This window comes from Tupaia chinensis, unplaced genomic scaffold (assembly GCF_000334495.1).
Source record: "Tupaia chinensis unplaced genomic scaffold, TupChi_1.0 Scaffold000436_1, whole genome shotgun sequence".
Taxonomy (NCBI): domain Eukaryota; kingdom Metazoa; phylum Chordata; class Mammalia; order Scandentia; family Tupaiidae; genus Tupaia; species Tupaia belangeri.
The window spans coordinates 1234074-1251064 of NW_006159941.1; the positions used below are offsets into that span (position 1 = coordinate 1234074).

At 37.3% G+C, this 16991-nt stretch overlaps 1 protein-coding gene across 6 annotated transcripts in view; it reads right to left on the bottom strand.

Moving 5' to 3' along the window:
* XKR9 (XK related 9) overlaps positions 1-16991 on the bottom strand; it is a 58957-nt gene that overhangs the window by 32395 nt on the left and 9571 nt on the right. For all 6 annotated transcript variants that reach the window (XM_014590360.2, XM_014590359.2, XM_027774449.1 and 3 more), the window contains one exon: positions 11777-12322. In XM_014590360.2, coding sequence (XP_014445846.1) covers positions 11777-12048 — 272 coding nt within the window. In that variant the 5' untranslated portion in view covers positions 12049-12322. The remainder of the gene's footprint in view (positions 1-11776; positions 12323-16991) is intronic.

Genomic DNA, 16991 nt, shown 5'->3' on the forward strand with positions numbered 1-16991 from the left:
CCCAATACTTCTAAATATTTCACTTTCATCACAGAAAAGGGAAATTTTCCCAAACCATGTGGCCATAATAGGGCATAGTCTAATCCTATCACTATATGAAAAATATTACTGTTCAATCATTTACATACTTTTTCTTCTCTTAATTTTTAAAAAATTTGCTATAGGGTACATGTGCTCACTGGAGAGAAACAGAGAAAGGAGAGAAAGTACACCCTGGCCTAGGCTACAGTCCCTTCTCCTTCATTCTCCTCTCAGAATACTAGGCAAGCACACAAACATGCCTGAGGTGTTTTTCAAGCCACCAGGTCCAAAACTCGAACTGTGGTTGGCCACATGGTAGTCCAGCACCTTAACCACCAAGCCACCTGCTGGCCCATCTATTCAACATGTTACTAGAGCATCAAGCCAGTAAAACCAGACAAGAAGTAATAAGAGGAATATTAAAAAGAATAAAGTCAAACTGTACCTATTTGCAAATGATATGATGATTTAGACAGAAAATACCAAGAAAACAAACAATGAGGACAACAACAACAACAAAAACTAGAATTGAGTAAAATGCCAAAAGATAAGGTTAGAAAACAAAATTAACTGTATTTCTAATCAATGGAAACAAATTATTGAAAGATGAAATTTAAAATATATTACAACTGTAATCATTGGCAAACTGATTCTAAAATTAATGAGGAAATAAAAAGGCCCTATATAGCCAAAACAATTTTGAAAAAGAACAAAAATTGCTAATGAATATAGAACTCCAAGATTCATATGACTTCAAGAATACATGATTTGATAGTTTCTGGTCCTACATGAAATGAGCTTGGAAGTCATACTCTATCCTAATAAGTAAAAAAGCTGAACAAACAGAAAAATTAACTCATCTTAGATCCATCAGATAAGTGAGGTCACAGAAAAAGCTGTTACCTCAAAAACTGGAAACAGACAGATGAATGCAGAGAAGATACAATTTACTGAGCAAAAACCTCCCCTACTTCTTGGGAACCATAGTCAGGGTAGAAAAACATGAACTGTAATTGACAAATTGCTGAAAACAGTGTGGACAAGTCTGAGAGTTTAAAATTCCAATACATCCCCCAGACTTCTGTGAGCTTTCCCCCCAGCTTTATTGCAGAATAACTGACAAATTAAAATTGCACATATTCAAGGTTGACAACAGGATATCTTTTTTTTCTTTTGGAGAGGTTTTTGCAAGAGGGCGTATGCACTCGCCAGACAGACAGAGACCGACAGAGATAGAAAGTGAGAAATCACCCCCATGGGGGATGGCCATACCACAATCCCTTCTCTTCTATTCTCCTCTCGGGATCTTGGGCATGCACGCACATGTGCCCGGCATGAGTTTTAAGTCACTGGGTCCGGGACGCGAACTGCAGTCGACCACCTGGGAATCCAGAGACACAGCCGTTGCTCCAACTGCTGGTCCCAGGATATCTTGATATACACATACATTGTGAAATGAAGACCACTATCAAGTTAATTAACATATCCATCACCTCACACAGAGTAGTGTTTAATTTTAGATGTTAATATGAACTAGGTTAAGGGACACTCAGTTGGTGAAACATTATTTCTGGATATGTCTGCAATATGTTTCTATAAAACAGCAGTCCCCAATCTTCCTGATACCAGGGACCAGCCTTGTAGAAGACAATCCTTCCATGGACCTGGGTAGATGGTGGGAGTGGTCCTGGGATGATCCCAAGTGCACCACATCCACTATGCACCCCATCTCCACCACTGCTGCATTGCAATGTACATTCGAACAATCACACAATAGGGTTCGTGCTCCCATGAGAATCCAATACCACTGCTGATCCAATAGGAGCCACAGCTCAGGTGGCAATGCAAGTGATGGAGTACAACTATAAACACAGATAAATGCCTGCTGCACGGCTGGGATGGGGGGCAGTTTAACAGGTAGGTCTGCGGCTTAGGCATTGGAGATTCTGCTATAAGAAACTGAATTAGTGGACTGAATAAATATGTGCCCTCACCCAATGTGTACAGGCACCCTCTAATTAGCTGAGTGTCTGAATAAAACAAAAAATGCAGGAGATAAGAAAATTAGTCCTTTCTTCTGAGCTGGAACACAGTTCTCCTCCTGCTCTTGGACATCAGAACTCAAGACTCTGGCCTTTATACTCTGAGACTTGTACCAGTAGTTCCCAGGTTCTCAGGGCTCTGGACTTGGATTGAGTTACATCACTGGCTTCCCTGGTTCTCCAGCTTGCAGATGGCACATCATGGGATTTCTCAGCTTCCACAATCATATGAGCAAACTCCCATAACACAGTCTCTACCACGAATCTATCTCTATAAATATGTGTGTATCTTATTGGGTCTGTTTCTCTGAAAAACCTTGACTAATATACAGAGTTAACTTTTTTTATGTGTATGATGAGACAATACTGATCAACCTAGCGAGTCTTAATATTAAGAGAAACGAGCATATGGAAAATCAAATAATATATTATCTCATTTATAGATGGAGTCTAAAAAAGGCAAATTCATGGAAACAGAGAAGGGTGATAACTAAGGGCTGGAGTACGCAGGGTGCATGCAGCGAGAAACAGGGTGGTATTAGTCAAAGGCACAAATGTTTAGTGATAAGACCTAATTATCATAGTGCCAAAAAGTTTGTGATGGTTAATAGTATACTTAACACTTAAAATTTAAAAACATAATAGATCCTAAGAATTCTCACTATAATTTTGTGAGTTTTATATCCTGCAGTTCTATCAAATTCTCAGTGAAGACCAAAGAAAAACCCCCTAGAGATCTCAGCAAGGGGAGAAGAAAAGAAACCTTTTTTTTTTTTTTTGAGAGGATTTTGCTATGGGGCACGTATGCTCGCCAGAAAGACAGAGAGAGACAGAGAGACAGAAAGCGAGAAATCACCCCCCAAGGGGGATGGCCATGCCACAATCCCTTCTCCTCCATTCTCCTCTCGGGATCTTGGGCACGCATGCACACGTGTCTGGCGTAAGTTTAAGCCACCAGGTCTGGGACTCGAACCACAGTCGACTACATGGGAGTTCAGCAACATAGCCATTACGCTAACTGCTGGTCCCAAGAAACCATTTTTAAGTACTCCAGAGCGTTCTTTTCTTAAGAAAGTCTGCCCTCAAGAAAAACTAATTTTTCCCCTTTTATTGCCAGAAGGCATATGTGCTCACTAGAGCGACAGGCAGAGAAAGCACCCCCTAATGGGGCATAGTCATGCCTCAATCCCTTTTTTTCTATCTCTCCATCTTATCAGGATTCTAGGCACATGTGCACATGTGCCCAGTATGTTTTTCAAGCCACCACGGCTATGATTCAAACCATGGTCAGCCATGTGAGAGCTGGCTCCCTATATACAGTACTTAAACACTGTGCGACAGGGCCAGCCCAAGAAAAGCTATTTTAGTAGAGCCTAACCAATCTGGGGGAAGGGAAATATCCAACTCCAGCATTCCCCTTCCACCTAAGGAGCAATGAAGGGGAATGATGAGAGGCATTTGGGAAGTTCACAGACCAGAGATACAGGCTCACTAAAAGACTGAGATCTAATCATAAAACTATCAAATATTTCCCTTCCTCCTACTCTTTACCACCACATTAGTAATAACTATAGTTCTTTTTACTCAGTATATCATGTCCAGCTTTTAACCAAAAATTATAAGACATACTTTAAAACACAGTTTGAACAGATTAAGTACCATAACCAGACTCAGATATGACAATGACATTAGAATTCTCAGACTGTGTTTAAAACAGTTATGACTGGGCTGTCTCCATAGTGCATGGCTAAGCACTGTGCATTGGGAACTGCATCCCACATAGACAACCATGGTTTTAATCCTGACCCCAAAAGCTTGAAAAATATGTTGAGTGTGTATATGTATGTCCAAAATCCTAACAAGATGGTGAAATAGTAATGGGGCATGACCACACCTCCCCACTGGGGAGTGCTCCCCCGACTGTCCCCAAGAGCACACACTCTCTGGCAATTTAACAAAATTAAATAAACTTTAATTAATATACTAAGCATTCTGATGAAAAAGTAGACAACATGTAAGAATAGACAGACAATGTAAGCAGAAAGATGGAATTCAGAGAAAGAATCAAAAAGAATTTAGGAATCAAAAACACGACAACAGGAATGGGCAATGCATTTGACAGGCTCATGAATATACTAAATACAGCTGTGGAAACAATCACTGTGATTAAGGACATGCCAATAGAAAATATTCTAAAATTTAAAAGAAAAAAGACCTGAAAAAAGAAAAGAACATCCCAAACTGAGAAACAATTACCAAAGATGGAGCATACATGTATTGGAAAAGAGAAGATAAAGGAACAGAATAAATTTCTGAAGAAAAAACTATTGAGAATGTTCACAAAATGAATGTCAGATACCAAACCACAGGTCCAGGAAGCTCAGAAAGTACCATACAGAAAAAATGCAAACAAACAAACAAACAAACAACCACTACACATAGGCATATTATATTCCAACTGCATAAAGTCAAAGATTAAAAGTAAATCATGGGGGCCAGCAGGTGGTGTGGTGGTTAAGGCATTAGCTTCTTACATGGCTGACCATGTAAGAAGTCCTGGACCTGGCAGCTTAAAAATCACACCAGGCCTATATGTGTGTGTACCAAAAATCCCAGGAAGAGAATGAAGGAAAAGGGACAGCAGCGTGGCCATCCCCCATGGGGCGGGGGGTGATTTCTCATTTTCTCTCTCACTGTCTCTCTCTCTGTCCCTGTCTGGCGAGTGACACACTATATAGCAAAACCCTAAAAATAATAATAATAATAAATTTAAAAATTCAAAAGGACACACTCTATAGCAAAACCCTAAAAATAATAATAATAAATTTAAAAATTCAAAAGAAGACAGAGGAGCAAAAAAATCACCTTACCTATAGAGAAGCAAAGGTAAGAATTACATCCAGCTTCTCCTCAGAAACCATGCAAGCAATGAGTGAGTGGAATGAAAAATTTAGTGTTAAAAGGAAAAAAACAAAACAAAACAAAACAACAACAACAACAAAAAAAACAGCTAATCCAGAATTCTGTATCCTGTAAAATTATGCTTCAATAGTGAAAGAGAAATAAAGACTTTCTCAGACAATCACTGAACAAATTTGTTGCTAGTAGCTGCAAGAAATATTAAAAGAAGTCCTACAGAGAGCAAACAGTGCAGGTTAGAAACTTAAATCTGCATTAAGAAAATAACAGTGGACAAAGAGTAAGTAAATAAAAACTGGGCCAGCAAGTGGCAAGGTTAAAATGCTGGACATCACATGGATGACTCTGCAGTTCAAATCTCAGACCCAGTGGCTTGAAAACCATACCAGACACATGTGCATGTGTACCCAAAATCCCAAGACAAGAATGGAGAAGGGACTGTAGGATGGCCATTCCCCTAGTGGATGATTTCTCACTTTCCCTCTCTCTGGAGAATGTATATACCCTATGGCAAAAAAAAAAAAAAAAGATAGTATACTTGAAATGATAGTAAATGCATATTATAAACTCTAGGGCAACCTCTTAAAGTTTAAAAAGGAAAATGAAGTATAATTGAGGTCCTAAGAAAGGAGAGAAATGGAATTAGATAAGATGCCAAATTAGGGGCTGACAGGTGGCATAGTGGTTAAGGCACTGGACTCCCACATGGCTGACTGCATTTCAGTCCCGGACCTGGGGGCTTGAAACTCATGCCAGTTGAGTGTACATGTGTGCCCAAAATCCCAAAAGGAGAATAGAGAAGAAGGGATTGTGATGTGGCCATCCCACCAGGGGTGATTTCTCACTTTCTCTGTGTGTCTCTGTCTCTCCAGTGACCACATGTGCCCTATAGCAAAAATCTCTCAAAAAAAAAAAAGATGCCAAATTAATTCAACAAATGTCAGAAAAGAATAAAAGACAAAACCAGAGGGGCCAGCAGCTGGCCTGGTAGTTAAGGGCATTGAACTCCCACATGGCCGATCATGGTTCAAGTCCTAGACCTCACAGTTTGCTTTCACTTTCCCTCTCTTTCTCTGTCACTCTGTCCATCTCTGGTCAAATAAATAAATATATATATTCTTTAAATAAAAAGGACAAAACCAGAATAATGAGCAAGGACAATGAGTACAAAGTATTGATTTAGCATATACTGCATGATCCTGGCTAAAGAGCCAAAACAAGAGAGACAGTGAAATAGTCAGTGGTTTCTAGGTTAACAGACATTTTCAACAACCAAATATTGAGAGATGATGTCACCAACAGGCCTTCAAAAGATATAATTCTAAAAGCTGGATCTCAGGAAGGCAGAAAAAAAGTGATTCGAGGTAAAAGGTCTGAGATTTAAGAAAGAATAAGAAATAGAGAGAGTAATAAACATATGCATAAACATAAGTAAAAGTCAGTAAAATTATACAAAATAGAAATACTTATGCAGTAATATCATCTAGTAAGGTTGAAAATAAGAGTTAAATTGCCAGCAACATTAATGTATAAACTGGGAACACAGGCCAAGTGCAAGTCAAATCTCAGCATTGGTGGCTTGAAAAACACACCAGGCATATTTGCATATGTGCCCAAAATCCTCACAGGAAGAAAAAATGGAGGAAAAAGATCGTGGCATAACCATGCCCCATTAGAAGATATTCTCTCTCTCTCTCTCTCTCTCTCTCTCTCTCTCTCTCTCTCTCTCTCTGGTGAGAGCATGTGCCCTCCGGCAATTAAAATAAATTAAAAATATTTAAAATAAAATAATAAATTAGAAACATAGTAAATGGAATTCAATTATTTTGCAGTCTATATTAATAGTAAAGGTTTAGTATTATATTTGGGATAATTTAAAATTGTACATTATGGACTATATTTCTTTTTATTTACACTTAATCATTGTGCATCTTTACAACATATGATATGAGTTCTCAAAGAATAAAGGCATTGCATGTCAAGCAAGTCAACGATACTACCATCCACAGTAACTATACTTCAAAACAGAATGCATTATTTTGGAAAAGGCCAATGCTGCTGTCCAAACAACTAGAGAAACTAGAAACTGAGCTGACATTTCTACAGGGCTTAGGGTACTTGCTGATTCTGTTACTCAGAACATGATATTGAAAATCAGATTTCTGCCTAGGCTAGGTGCTATTGTTAGGAAACAGAAAAACTAGCATAGGTTTTAGAGGTCTTGCAGGAGTATAAACTGAGGGATCTTAAGCTCAGTCAGTTTTCTCCCCAAGTATTTACCAAATTTTAAAACCACAAGACAGAGGTGAAAGCTAAACAGAAAGGCTTGGAAAAGCAAATAAAGAGTTTCTAACAGCCTTAGTGCCAAGGAGGTAAGGACCAGTATACAGGGGTGAGGATGACCACACCAGAATCTCAGAGCCCTAGAGAATATATCCTAGGAGCAGAAGGAAAGCAAAAGTAGACTGACCCTTAAGCTAAATGCCTAGAAAGAGAAAACAGTATCCTGTTTTATGAGTCTATGATTTTTATAATGTCTATCAGTCAATTAAAAATTATTATACATATCAAGACACACTGAAAATGAAGACAAATTTTTTTTCCACTCATAATTTATATAACACAGTATTATGGAGTACCTTAAAGCCGTCATTTGAAACACCATTGAAGATAGTTCTGTAAATGTGAAAAAAGTCCCACAATAACAGAGTTTATCATATTTCTAAACTCTAGGCAAGAGTAGTATTTATTCCTCTTCAGTATTACATATCTGAAATTATATATCTAAAGATATTACAACTATATATAATAATTTCTATTATTGGTCACATCAAATTCTCATCAAATCATACTTGTTACACATCTATTTACTAATCATCATTAGCTTTTACTCCATTTCTTTAAATATTTTCATCATACTGAAAATGTATAGTTCTAAAATTGACTGCCAATACCAACAACGAAAGTATCTTCTTTTCAGCTTCCCTAAAACTTGTAACCTTTTTTCTCACTGCACATTTTACTTCTCTTACAAATTACAACCCTAATAACTCTAGCTCAAAAAATATATTTAATGGACATGGCAAGTGGCGTGGTGGTTAAGGGCACTGGAATCCCACATGGTTGACCATGGTTCAAGTCCTAGACCTGGCAGCTTGCTTTCTCACGTTTTTCTCTCTCCCTCTCCCTCTCTCACTCTGCCCTTCTCTGGTCAAATTAAAATAAATAAGTAAGTAGATAAAGAAAGTTAAATAAAATAATCCTTTTATAAAAAAAGATAAGGTTATTGAAAATACTTTTAAAATTATAAATCTTGGAGTTCCAAGTGGCACCATTCAGGGATTTTTGAGCACCGAAGACCCTTTGCCCAGACTTCACCCCTCTGCTCCCCAGTCTAGCCAGGAGTCAGGATAAGCCAATCAGCGGCCATCTATATTTGAGTTTTGAGTGGCTCCATTCAAGGATTTCAACCACCTAAGATCCTCTGCCCAGACTTTACCCTCCTGCTCCCTAGTCTAGTCAGAAGTCAGGAAAAAAAATATATAATCCATCGGATGACCAGAAACCACCTCAGAGGCACAAGAAATATGAGAAATTAAGAAAATTTCATCTTTCTCTATAAATAATGTAAGGGAACTCATGGAAATGTCAGATAAAGAATTTAAAATATTCATAATAACAAAGCTAACAGAGATGCAAGAGTATAGAGACAACAAACTCCAGAAGATGCAGGAGAAAAGAGACATTGAGGGGACCAGCAGTTAGCGTAATGGCTATGTTGCTGGACTCCCATGTGGGCGACCACGGTTCGAGGCCTGGACCCAGCAGCTTAAACACGGTTCGAGTCCTGGACCCAGCAGCTTAAACTCACACCAGGCGCGCGTGCGTATGTGCCCAAGATCCCAAGAGGAGAATGAAGGAGAAGGGACTGTGGCGTGGCCATTCCCCCTGGAGGGTGATTTCTTGCTTTCTGTCTCTCTGTCTATCATCTTTGTCTTTCTGGCGGGCACACCACACGCCCTATAGCAAAAAAAAAAAAAAAAAAAAAACAAAAAAAAAAAAAACACCTCGGAGATACAAAAGAAAAAGTAAAGAGACATTGAGTTCCAGAAGGTGAGAAAGTTCTTGCACAATCTGAAAAAGGAGATACTCATCATAAAAAAGAATCACATAGAATTGTTAGAGATGAAGGCCAAAGGCTGTAATACAGGAAATCAAAACTTGTTCTGAAAAATATCAAAAGCAGATTAGATCAGCAGAAGATCGAATCTCAGATGTAGAAGATAGAACATCTGACCTAGAAAAATTTACCAAAAAGACTGAGAAAATAATCCAAAAAAAAAATTGAGAATAACATACAAGTAATATTAGATACCATTAAATGCTCAGACATTCAGATCATCAGTATCCCAGAAGGTGAAGAAACTAATAAGGGTATTGATAAAGACCCCACATAGAATCAACCCTGAGGCATATTATAGCCAAATTGACCAAAACCACAAAGACAAAATACTAAAATTGGCAAGACAGAAAGGTCAAGTTACTTACAAAGGTTATCCCATCAGGCTAACATCAGACCTCTCATCAGAAACAATGCATGCAAGGAAACAAAATATATTCAAAGTGTTAAGTGAAAACAATTTCAACCAAGAATACTATACCCAGCAAGATTATCTTTCATATGGAAAAAAGACAAAAACGTTCTCAATAAACAAAACCTGATAGAATTTACCAACACCAGACCATCTCTCCAAGGAGTGCTGAAGGTAATGCTATAACAGGAAAATTAAAGTCAGACACACAGAAATAAGAGTACAAGAAACAACCAAAAGAGTGACCAGCCTAATGGTAGGGACAAGTCTGAAATTGAAGGTTAATTTCCAGAGTTCAAATAGAAACATCAGACCACTGCAAATGGTAACACTACAAATTAAATAGAAGAGATTAATTACATGAGTATATTACCATACATGTTATGGTAAAAGAAGAGAATTACTTGAACTAGTGAAACAAATTTTTTTTACTTTATTCTAAAACATTACTAATTTTCTTTGATGCTTTGATTTCCATATTTAAGGATTTTTGCGTTCTTTTGAACTGCTGATAGGTTCATCTACCTACTATTTGAACTGAATCCTAAACTTTTTCCTGGCTTTAAGTTTCAAGTAAATTTCTCTTAACATTTTTTTATTTTGATCTATTAAAACTAAACTTTTTTAAAGTAAAAAATGCATTTAAAAATGCCTACTAATACCTATTTAATGACTGCAGTAAGCTATATAGCCCCAGTGAGATGCTACTTTATAGTATTTCCACTTTACTCACTGAGGTATACCCCTAAAGTCAGAAATGTGTTCATAAATATGTATATATCAGTTGTTCTTGCTATTGAAAGTCTTTAAATTAATTAAGATCTTTAGTTAATCAATAAAATATGGGGAAAAAAGGTATGGAAAACAACTATACATACAAAAGACAAAGTGAGGGGGGTTGGCAGAGGATGAGAGGTAGGGAATCAAGGGGGGGAAATAAAGCAAAATATATAAGAAATAGGAAATTATTTGTTGATGATAACATGTATGGTAATATCCTTGATTGAGCCAATATACAATGTATACTAGATGGAAAATCTCATTTTGTATACATATTGATGTATGGTGAATGACTGTAAATAAATAAATAGCTAAAAAAGACAAAAAAATTCTTTTAAATGATAAATCTCCACACAAATGTAATGACGATTATTATCAATATAAGAAAAGCCTGAGATTTTCTGAATAATTTCTACAAATGGCCCTGAATTTGTTTTTCAACAGGACAGAATCAGAAATTAACCTTTATGCTAGCTATTAATCTAGCCCAATTATAAGTCTGAAGGGCAAGTCCCTTAGAGGAATGGTTAAATGCTACATAGAGAATACCAGATCCCACATAGCTGACTGTGATTCAAATCCCAGTCCTGGTGGCTTGAAACTGCAAGGCATATGTGCACGCACACCCAGGATCCTGACAGAATAGAGAAATGGAAGGAAAGGATTGTGATGTGATCAGGTCCCATGTTGTAGGTGCTTTTTCTCTCTCTCCCTCAGTCTCTTTCAGGTATAAGCATGAATCCTCTGGCAATAAAAAATAAATAAATAAAAGAAAGAAAAGAAAATCTAAGTAACAAATCCAGTATGTTATCCTCTTTGAATAGTTTTCTTTAATTTTTCTCTTTTTATACATTGCTTTTAACAGAATGAACTCTCTAGGGTAACAGTGAAAAGGTAATATGAAATGAGACATACAGGGAATCAGAGGATTCTCAAGGTCTACTTAGATCCTTGTTTCTTTAGGTTTTAAATAGCGTGATTCTAAAGATTGTTTTTAGTTCTTTGACTCTACACCTACCTAACCACATGACTAATGCATTACTGCAGTTAAAAAAAAAATTATTCATTTAGTTAAATCAATGCTAAAAGTAACTTAAAAGCTGAAGTGCTCTCTCAGAGTTGCAAGGGATAGGCTATAGATACACAATCAGGTTTAGCATATACACAGAAAACAAAAGTATCACAAGACAGAAATAAGTCTCTTTCCTTCCCATGAAAAAGCGAGTACATGTAACAGTTAAGTAAATTAAACAATCTATTCTGACAGCACAGTAATGACTCATATAAACACCCAGAGTGCAGAGCAAGTGACCTTTGTGCTAAATGCAAATAGAGGACCTTTGTACATTGACTATGCAGAATCAGAAAAGTTGTGTCCCACTGGATAAAGAAAAAGTGTTAATGATCAAAAGGTATACTCACCGTGTAAAAACTCCTCCTTGCAAGCAATGAAGCAGAAGAAAGCAACGCTGATTTTCTTGGCCTGCTTTCTTTAAATCAGCTTTGAACCAAGAATAACTAAAACACTGAACCACGAGTGTTCCAAAAAGCATAAAGCTTAATGTAAAAACACCAAAAACATATTGTCCTTCATGGAAAAACCTGACAGATACCCAGATATCGACAATTAAATCAGTTATATATATTATAATGCCAAGAACTGACATCATAAAATTACGTTTAGTGTATTTCATTATGAATCACTATAGTTATTGTTTATATAATTTCTTCCCTCTTACAAAAAGAAAAAATGGCCAGAATAAGTATTAGTGATCCCTGTGTTAGAACACTGAATTTTAATTTCTTCTCCCTAAGTCTATTTAGAACAAAGAATAAATATAAATTGGAACACTAAAGCCAAAGTGACTAATTTTAACTTCCTTTTCTAAATCTCTAATTCAGGTACAGTGTTACAAGGCTTTCTTCACTCTTCTGTCTTATAGTAATCTTCATTATAGATGACACCACCTAAAATGAAACATATACATTAGTTTCTAAAAATCTTGAGTATAATGTTAAATTCCTAGGTCATGATTTTCTCAAAACATTTTTTCTAAAAAATAATATAGCTCTTATAATATCTTTGGGAAAGTAAAGTCTCAGAAATATACTTAACAGCTGACAACTTCCACTATCTTTTAAAAACATACTACTCACAGATAGTTAGGACCATTATTTATAGTGGCAAAAAAACTAGAAGTAACCTAAATATATTAACATAAGGATATAATAAAGTAAATAGAGGTAGATTAATAAAATGGAATAGTACAAAGCTACTAAAAATATTCATAACAGAGGCTTATTAGCTGTGAAAATTCTTAATATTCTTTTGACCCAGTAATTCCATCCAGGATCCTAGCTTAGAGAAATAGTCACAAAAGTACACAGAGCTTGGGAACCAGCAGTTAGTGTAATGGCTATGTCGCTGGACTCCCATGAAGTCGACCACAGTTCGCGTCCCAGACCCAGTGGCTTAAAACTCACGCTGGGTGCGTGTGCGTGCGTGCCCAAGATCCAGAGAGGAGAATAGAGGAGAAGGGATTGCAGCTTGGCCCTCCCCCCGGGGGTGATTTCTCGCTTTCTGTCTCTATGTCTCTCTCTGTCTGTCTAGCTAGCACACGTGCCCTACAGTGAAAACCTCTCCAAAAAAAAAAAAAAAGTTCACAGAGCTATAGTCTTGGCACAGTCTTTTCTGTAACAGCAAAAATTTGAATCTAGCTGGCACACGTCCCCTTTAGTGAAAACCCCTCCAAAAAAAAAAAAAAAGTTCACAGAGCTATAGTCTTGGCACAGTCTTTTCTGTAACAGCAAAAATTTGAAAACCTAAGTGACAACTGAGAGGCCTAGTTTAATAAATTACAGTATATCCATACTAAAGGATGTACCATGCAACTTTAAAAAAAAAAATGAAGTCATTTCTTATGAATTTCAGATCTCCAAGATGTATTTTTAAAAAGTGAGTGCCAGAAACATAGCATCAAAGGTTTTTAATGATATATGGAGGAAAGGAAGCAAATGCAATTTCATTTGTTTACTCTAAATTTCCATGTTGCTTTGAGTTGTTTACAACAGGCCTGAAGGCATGTATTATTTATATGATTTTTAAGATTAAAAATGGTAGTCAATGATCACTCAATGATACTCATGAAGAATTTCAATGAGCGGTGAAAACGTCTGTGTTACTAACGACATATCCTTAGCACTATGTGCCAGGAACTGAGCTAAATGTTGTATTTTTAAAATGCCCAATTTAATTCTAATCTCAAATGTAGGATATAGATACTCTATTACAATCCCTATTTTATAAACTCAGATTGTAAATACTCTATTATGACCTCTATTTTATAAACGAGTTCTGAGTACAATTGGTAGACAAGATTTATCAGACTTGAACCAGCCCCTGCCCTTGTAGCCATGGGAGCTGGATGCCACACGACCAGCCACGCAGTTCAAGTTCCATTCCCAGTAGCTTGAAAAACACACTGGGCCCATGTACATGCATGTCCAAAATTCCAACAAGATGGGAAAATGGAAGAGAAAGGACTGCAGTACGACCATATCACACTGGGGAGTGCACGTAAGCGCACGCACGCTCTCCCTCTCTGGTGAGTGCACGTATCTTCTAACAAAATAAAAATAAAGATCTGTCAGACTCAGTAGTACTTTTTATTTTGCAAGCATTTCACATAAAAATCCCAATTTCTGGCTACTATTAAAAATCTGAAAGACCTGCTACACTATTCTACTATTCCTTGATGAGCCGTGGCTGCCCTTCTAGATCGAGCATGCTCTTTTCCAGTTCACCACAGTAGCCATCTGGACCACTTTGGTCATTTCAACAGCTAGGTCTCAATGCTAACATTACAAGTTGTGCATCCTTAAACATTACTTTCCTTCCTGTGCCTTATTTTCTTAATCTAAAACACAGAAATAATCATATATACATCATAGGATTGTTCTGAAGATTGAGAAAGATAACGTATACAAACCCTAAGAAAGGTACTGGCATACATCTAGGGCTCAAGGAACATTAGCTATCATTACTTTACTACCTTGCCTGCTTGCATCTCTGACTTCACTTCGTATAATGTAAGTGTATGGTCTGATCTCAAAGCTTTGAAACACAAAGGAAGTACGACTAAAGAAATAAAAAATGTTAGCAGAAGATATATTTGGGAAATTAAAGGTATTATAGAGAATTTTTTTCTTATTCTTTATTCTTTTTTCTAGGTTATGGATTAAGTTGTTCCTCCCACAAATTCATATGTTGAAGCCCTAATGCCCAATGAGACTGGTCAGAATTTAGAGACAGGGATATCAAGGAGGTAACTAAGATTAAATGAGCTCCAGGACCCTACTGTACCAGGTCTGGTGTCCTTATGAGAAGAGGAAGAGACACAGGAAGAAAGGCACATACAGTGAGAAGACAGCCATCTGCTGCCATCACGGAGAGAAAACCTTGCCAGACATAAATCCTACTACTACCTTGAACTGACTTCTAACCTCAAGAACTCTGAGAAAATATTTGTTGCTTAAGCCAACCAGTCTGCAGTATCTGTTTCAGCAGCCAGAGCAATTAATACAGTTATATTTATTTTCTATAAAGAATATTTATTACTTTAAAAACCTGAAGAAAAAATTATTACTAAAAGCATGCACACAGGGCCAGCCCTGTAATCCAGGAGTGACAGAAGCCTCACATGGCCAACCACCGTCCAAGTGGCTAGAAAAACACACTGGGTGCATGTATGCATGCCCAAAGTCCCAACAGAATAGAGAAATGGAGAAGAAGGGTTTGTGGCATGAGGATGCCCCATTGAGGGGATGTAATCTCATTGTCTCTCCCTCTCTCACTTTCTGGCACACAAACACATCCTTGGGCAATTTGTTTTTTTAAAAAAAGGACACACACAAATTAATAATTATTATGTCCTTATGTTTTTGCTATATAGTATTTTGTTTAAATGTCTTCAGAAAATTAAAAGCTATTTCGCTTTTCTTTTTTTTTTTTTGGAGAGGTTTTTGCTATTGGGCGTGTACACTCACCAGAGAGAGACAGAGAGAGACAGAGAGATAGAAAGCAAGAAATCACCCCAGCCGCAATCCCTTCTCCTCCATTCTCCTCTTAGGATCTTGGGCATGCACGTACACGCACCCAGAGTGAGTTTAAATCACTGGGTCCAGGACTCGAACCAATCCCTGGTTCGAGGCCTCGACCCACAGTCGACTACATGGGAGTTCAGTGACATAGCCATTACGCTAACTGCTGGTCCCACTATTTCACTTTTCTTACAGAATGAAATGAAAGTTCATAATTACTACATTTCCTGTCAACAATATAATAGCCAAAAAGATGGAAAAATACTTTAAATTTTTAAAAATTGACTTCTGTTCTGGCAATGAACTTCCCTACAATAGGTTCCTTATCTTAAAATGAAAGATATCAGGGCCAATCCAGTAGTGTAGTAGTTAAGAGCTATGCAGAGAAAACCAGAGTCCCAACCAGGGTTCAGTTGCAGCTTCAGTGGTTTAAAAAAGTTGCAGCTTTGGTGGCTTAAAAAACACACCTTGGAGAAGAGGATTCCTCATGGCTCCTCCTAACTAGTCATTGCAGGGGATAGGAAAAATGAAGATTTTCTACCGATAATTCAGTGTCCAGCAAACAAAGCTAGCGTGGTAGGAAGCCCCTCTGGCCTTCTATCTGTCTCTGTGCCTCTGTCTTTGTTTCTCTGCTTCTGTCCTCTCATTTTTTTGTAAGTTTTCCTTTTTACATTTTTTTTAAAGGTAAAGTTTTTCTCTTGCTCCCAGCTCCACCTTTTGTTTTGTTAATAATCCCCTCTAGTCCTTCTGCCCAGGCAGAAGAGTTGAGGCCTTCAGAAGAGGATTCCTCATAGCTCCTGCTAACTAGTCATTTCGCACGGCACGGAGTGCGCCACGCGGTTTTCTATTTTTTGGGTTTTTAAATCTTTTTTGTTGTTGTTGCTTTTGGATTTTTTTTAAGAAAAACAAAAATTACAATTTTGGGTTTTTTTTTTTTTTTTTTGTCTTTTTTTCTCTTTCCTTGTCGTTGCTGCTCTCTCTCTTTCATTTTCTTTTTTTTTCTCTCCACTCTTCAATATCCATTCAATGTGTTTCTAGATGGATCTAAGAGCACTGTAGCTAAGCATTGAAATACTATTAGGGTTAACATATTCCTCAATATCTACTGAATCTGCTGCACCAGCGATCACAACAGAATGGCAAAGAGATTCCAGATCACCTCTTTCTGCTTGCTCCTGAACACTGAGATTGAACTTCAAGAATTCAAAAGAAAAAGACCATCCATCAGATGACAAGAAATCACTGCAGGACCACAAGAAATATGGGAAAGCAAGAAAATACCTCTCCTCCAAGGGAAAAGAATAACTCCTCATCAACAAGCAGTTCAATGCAAATCATGGAATGTCTGATAAAGAATTTAGAACATTCATAATGGCGAAGCTAACTGAGATGGAAGAGAAGAGAGACAATGAGCTGCTAAAGAGAAAGGAGAAAGAAGTTGACGAGTTCCAGGAGGTGAGGAAATTCTTGCAAGATCTAAAAGAGGAATTACATGTTTTACAAAAGAGTCAAACGGAACTGTTAGAAATGAAGTCTA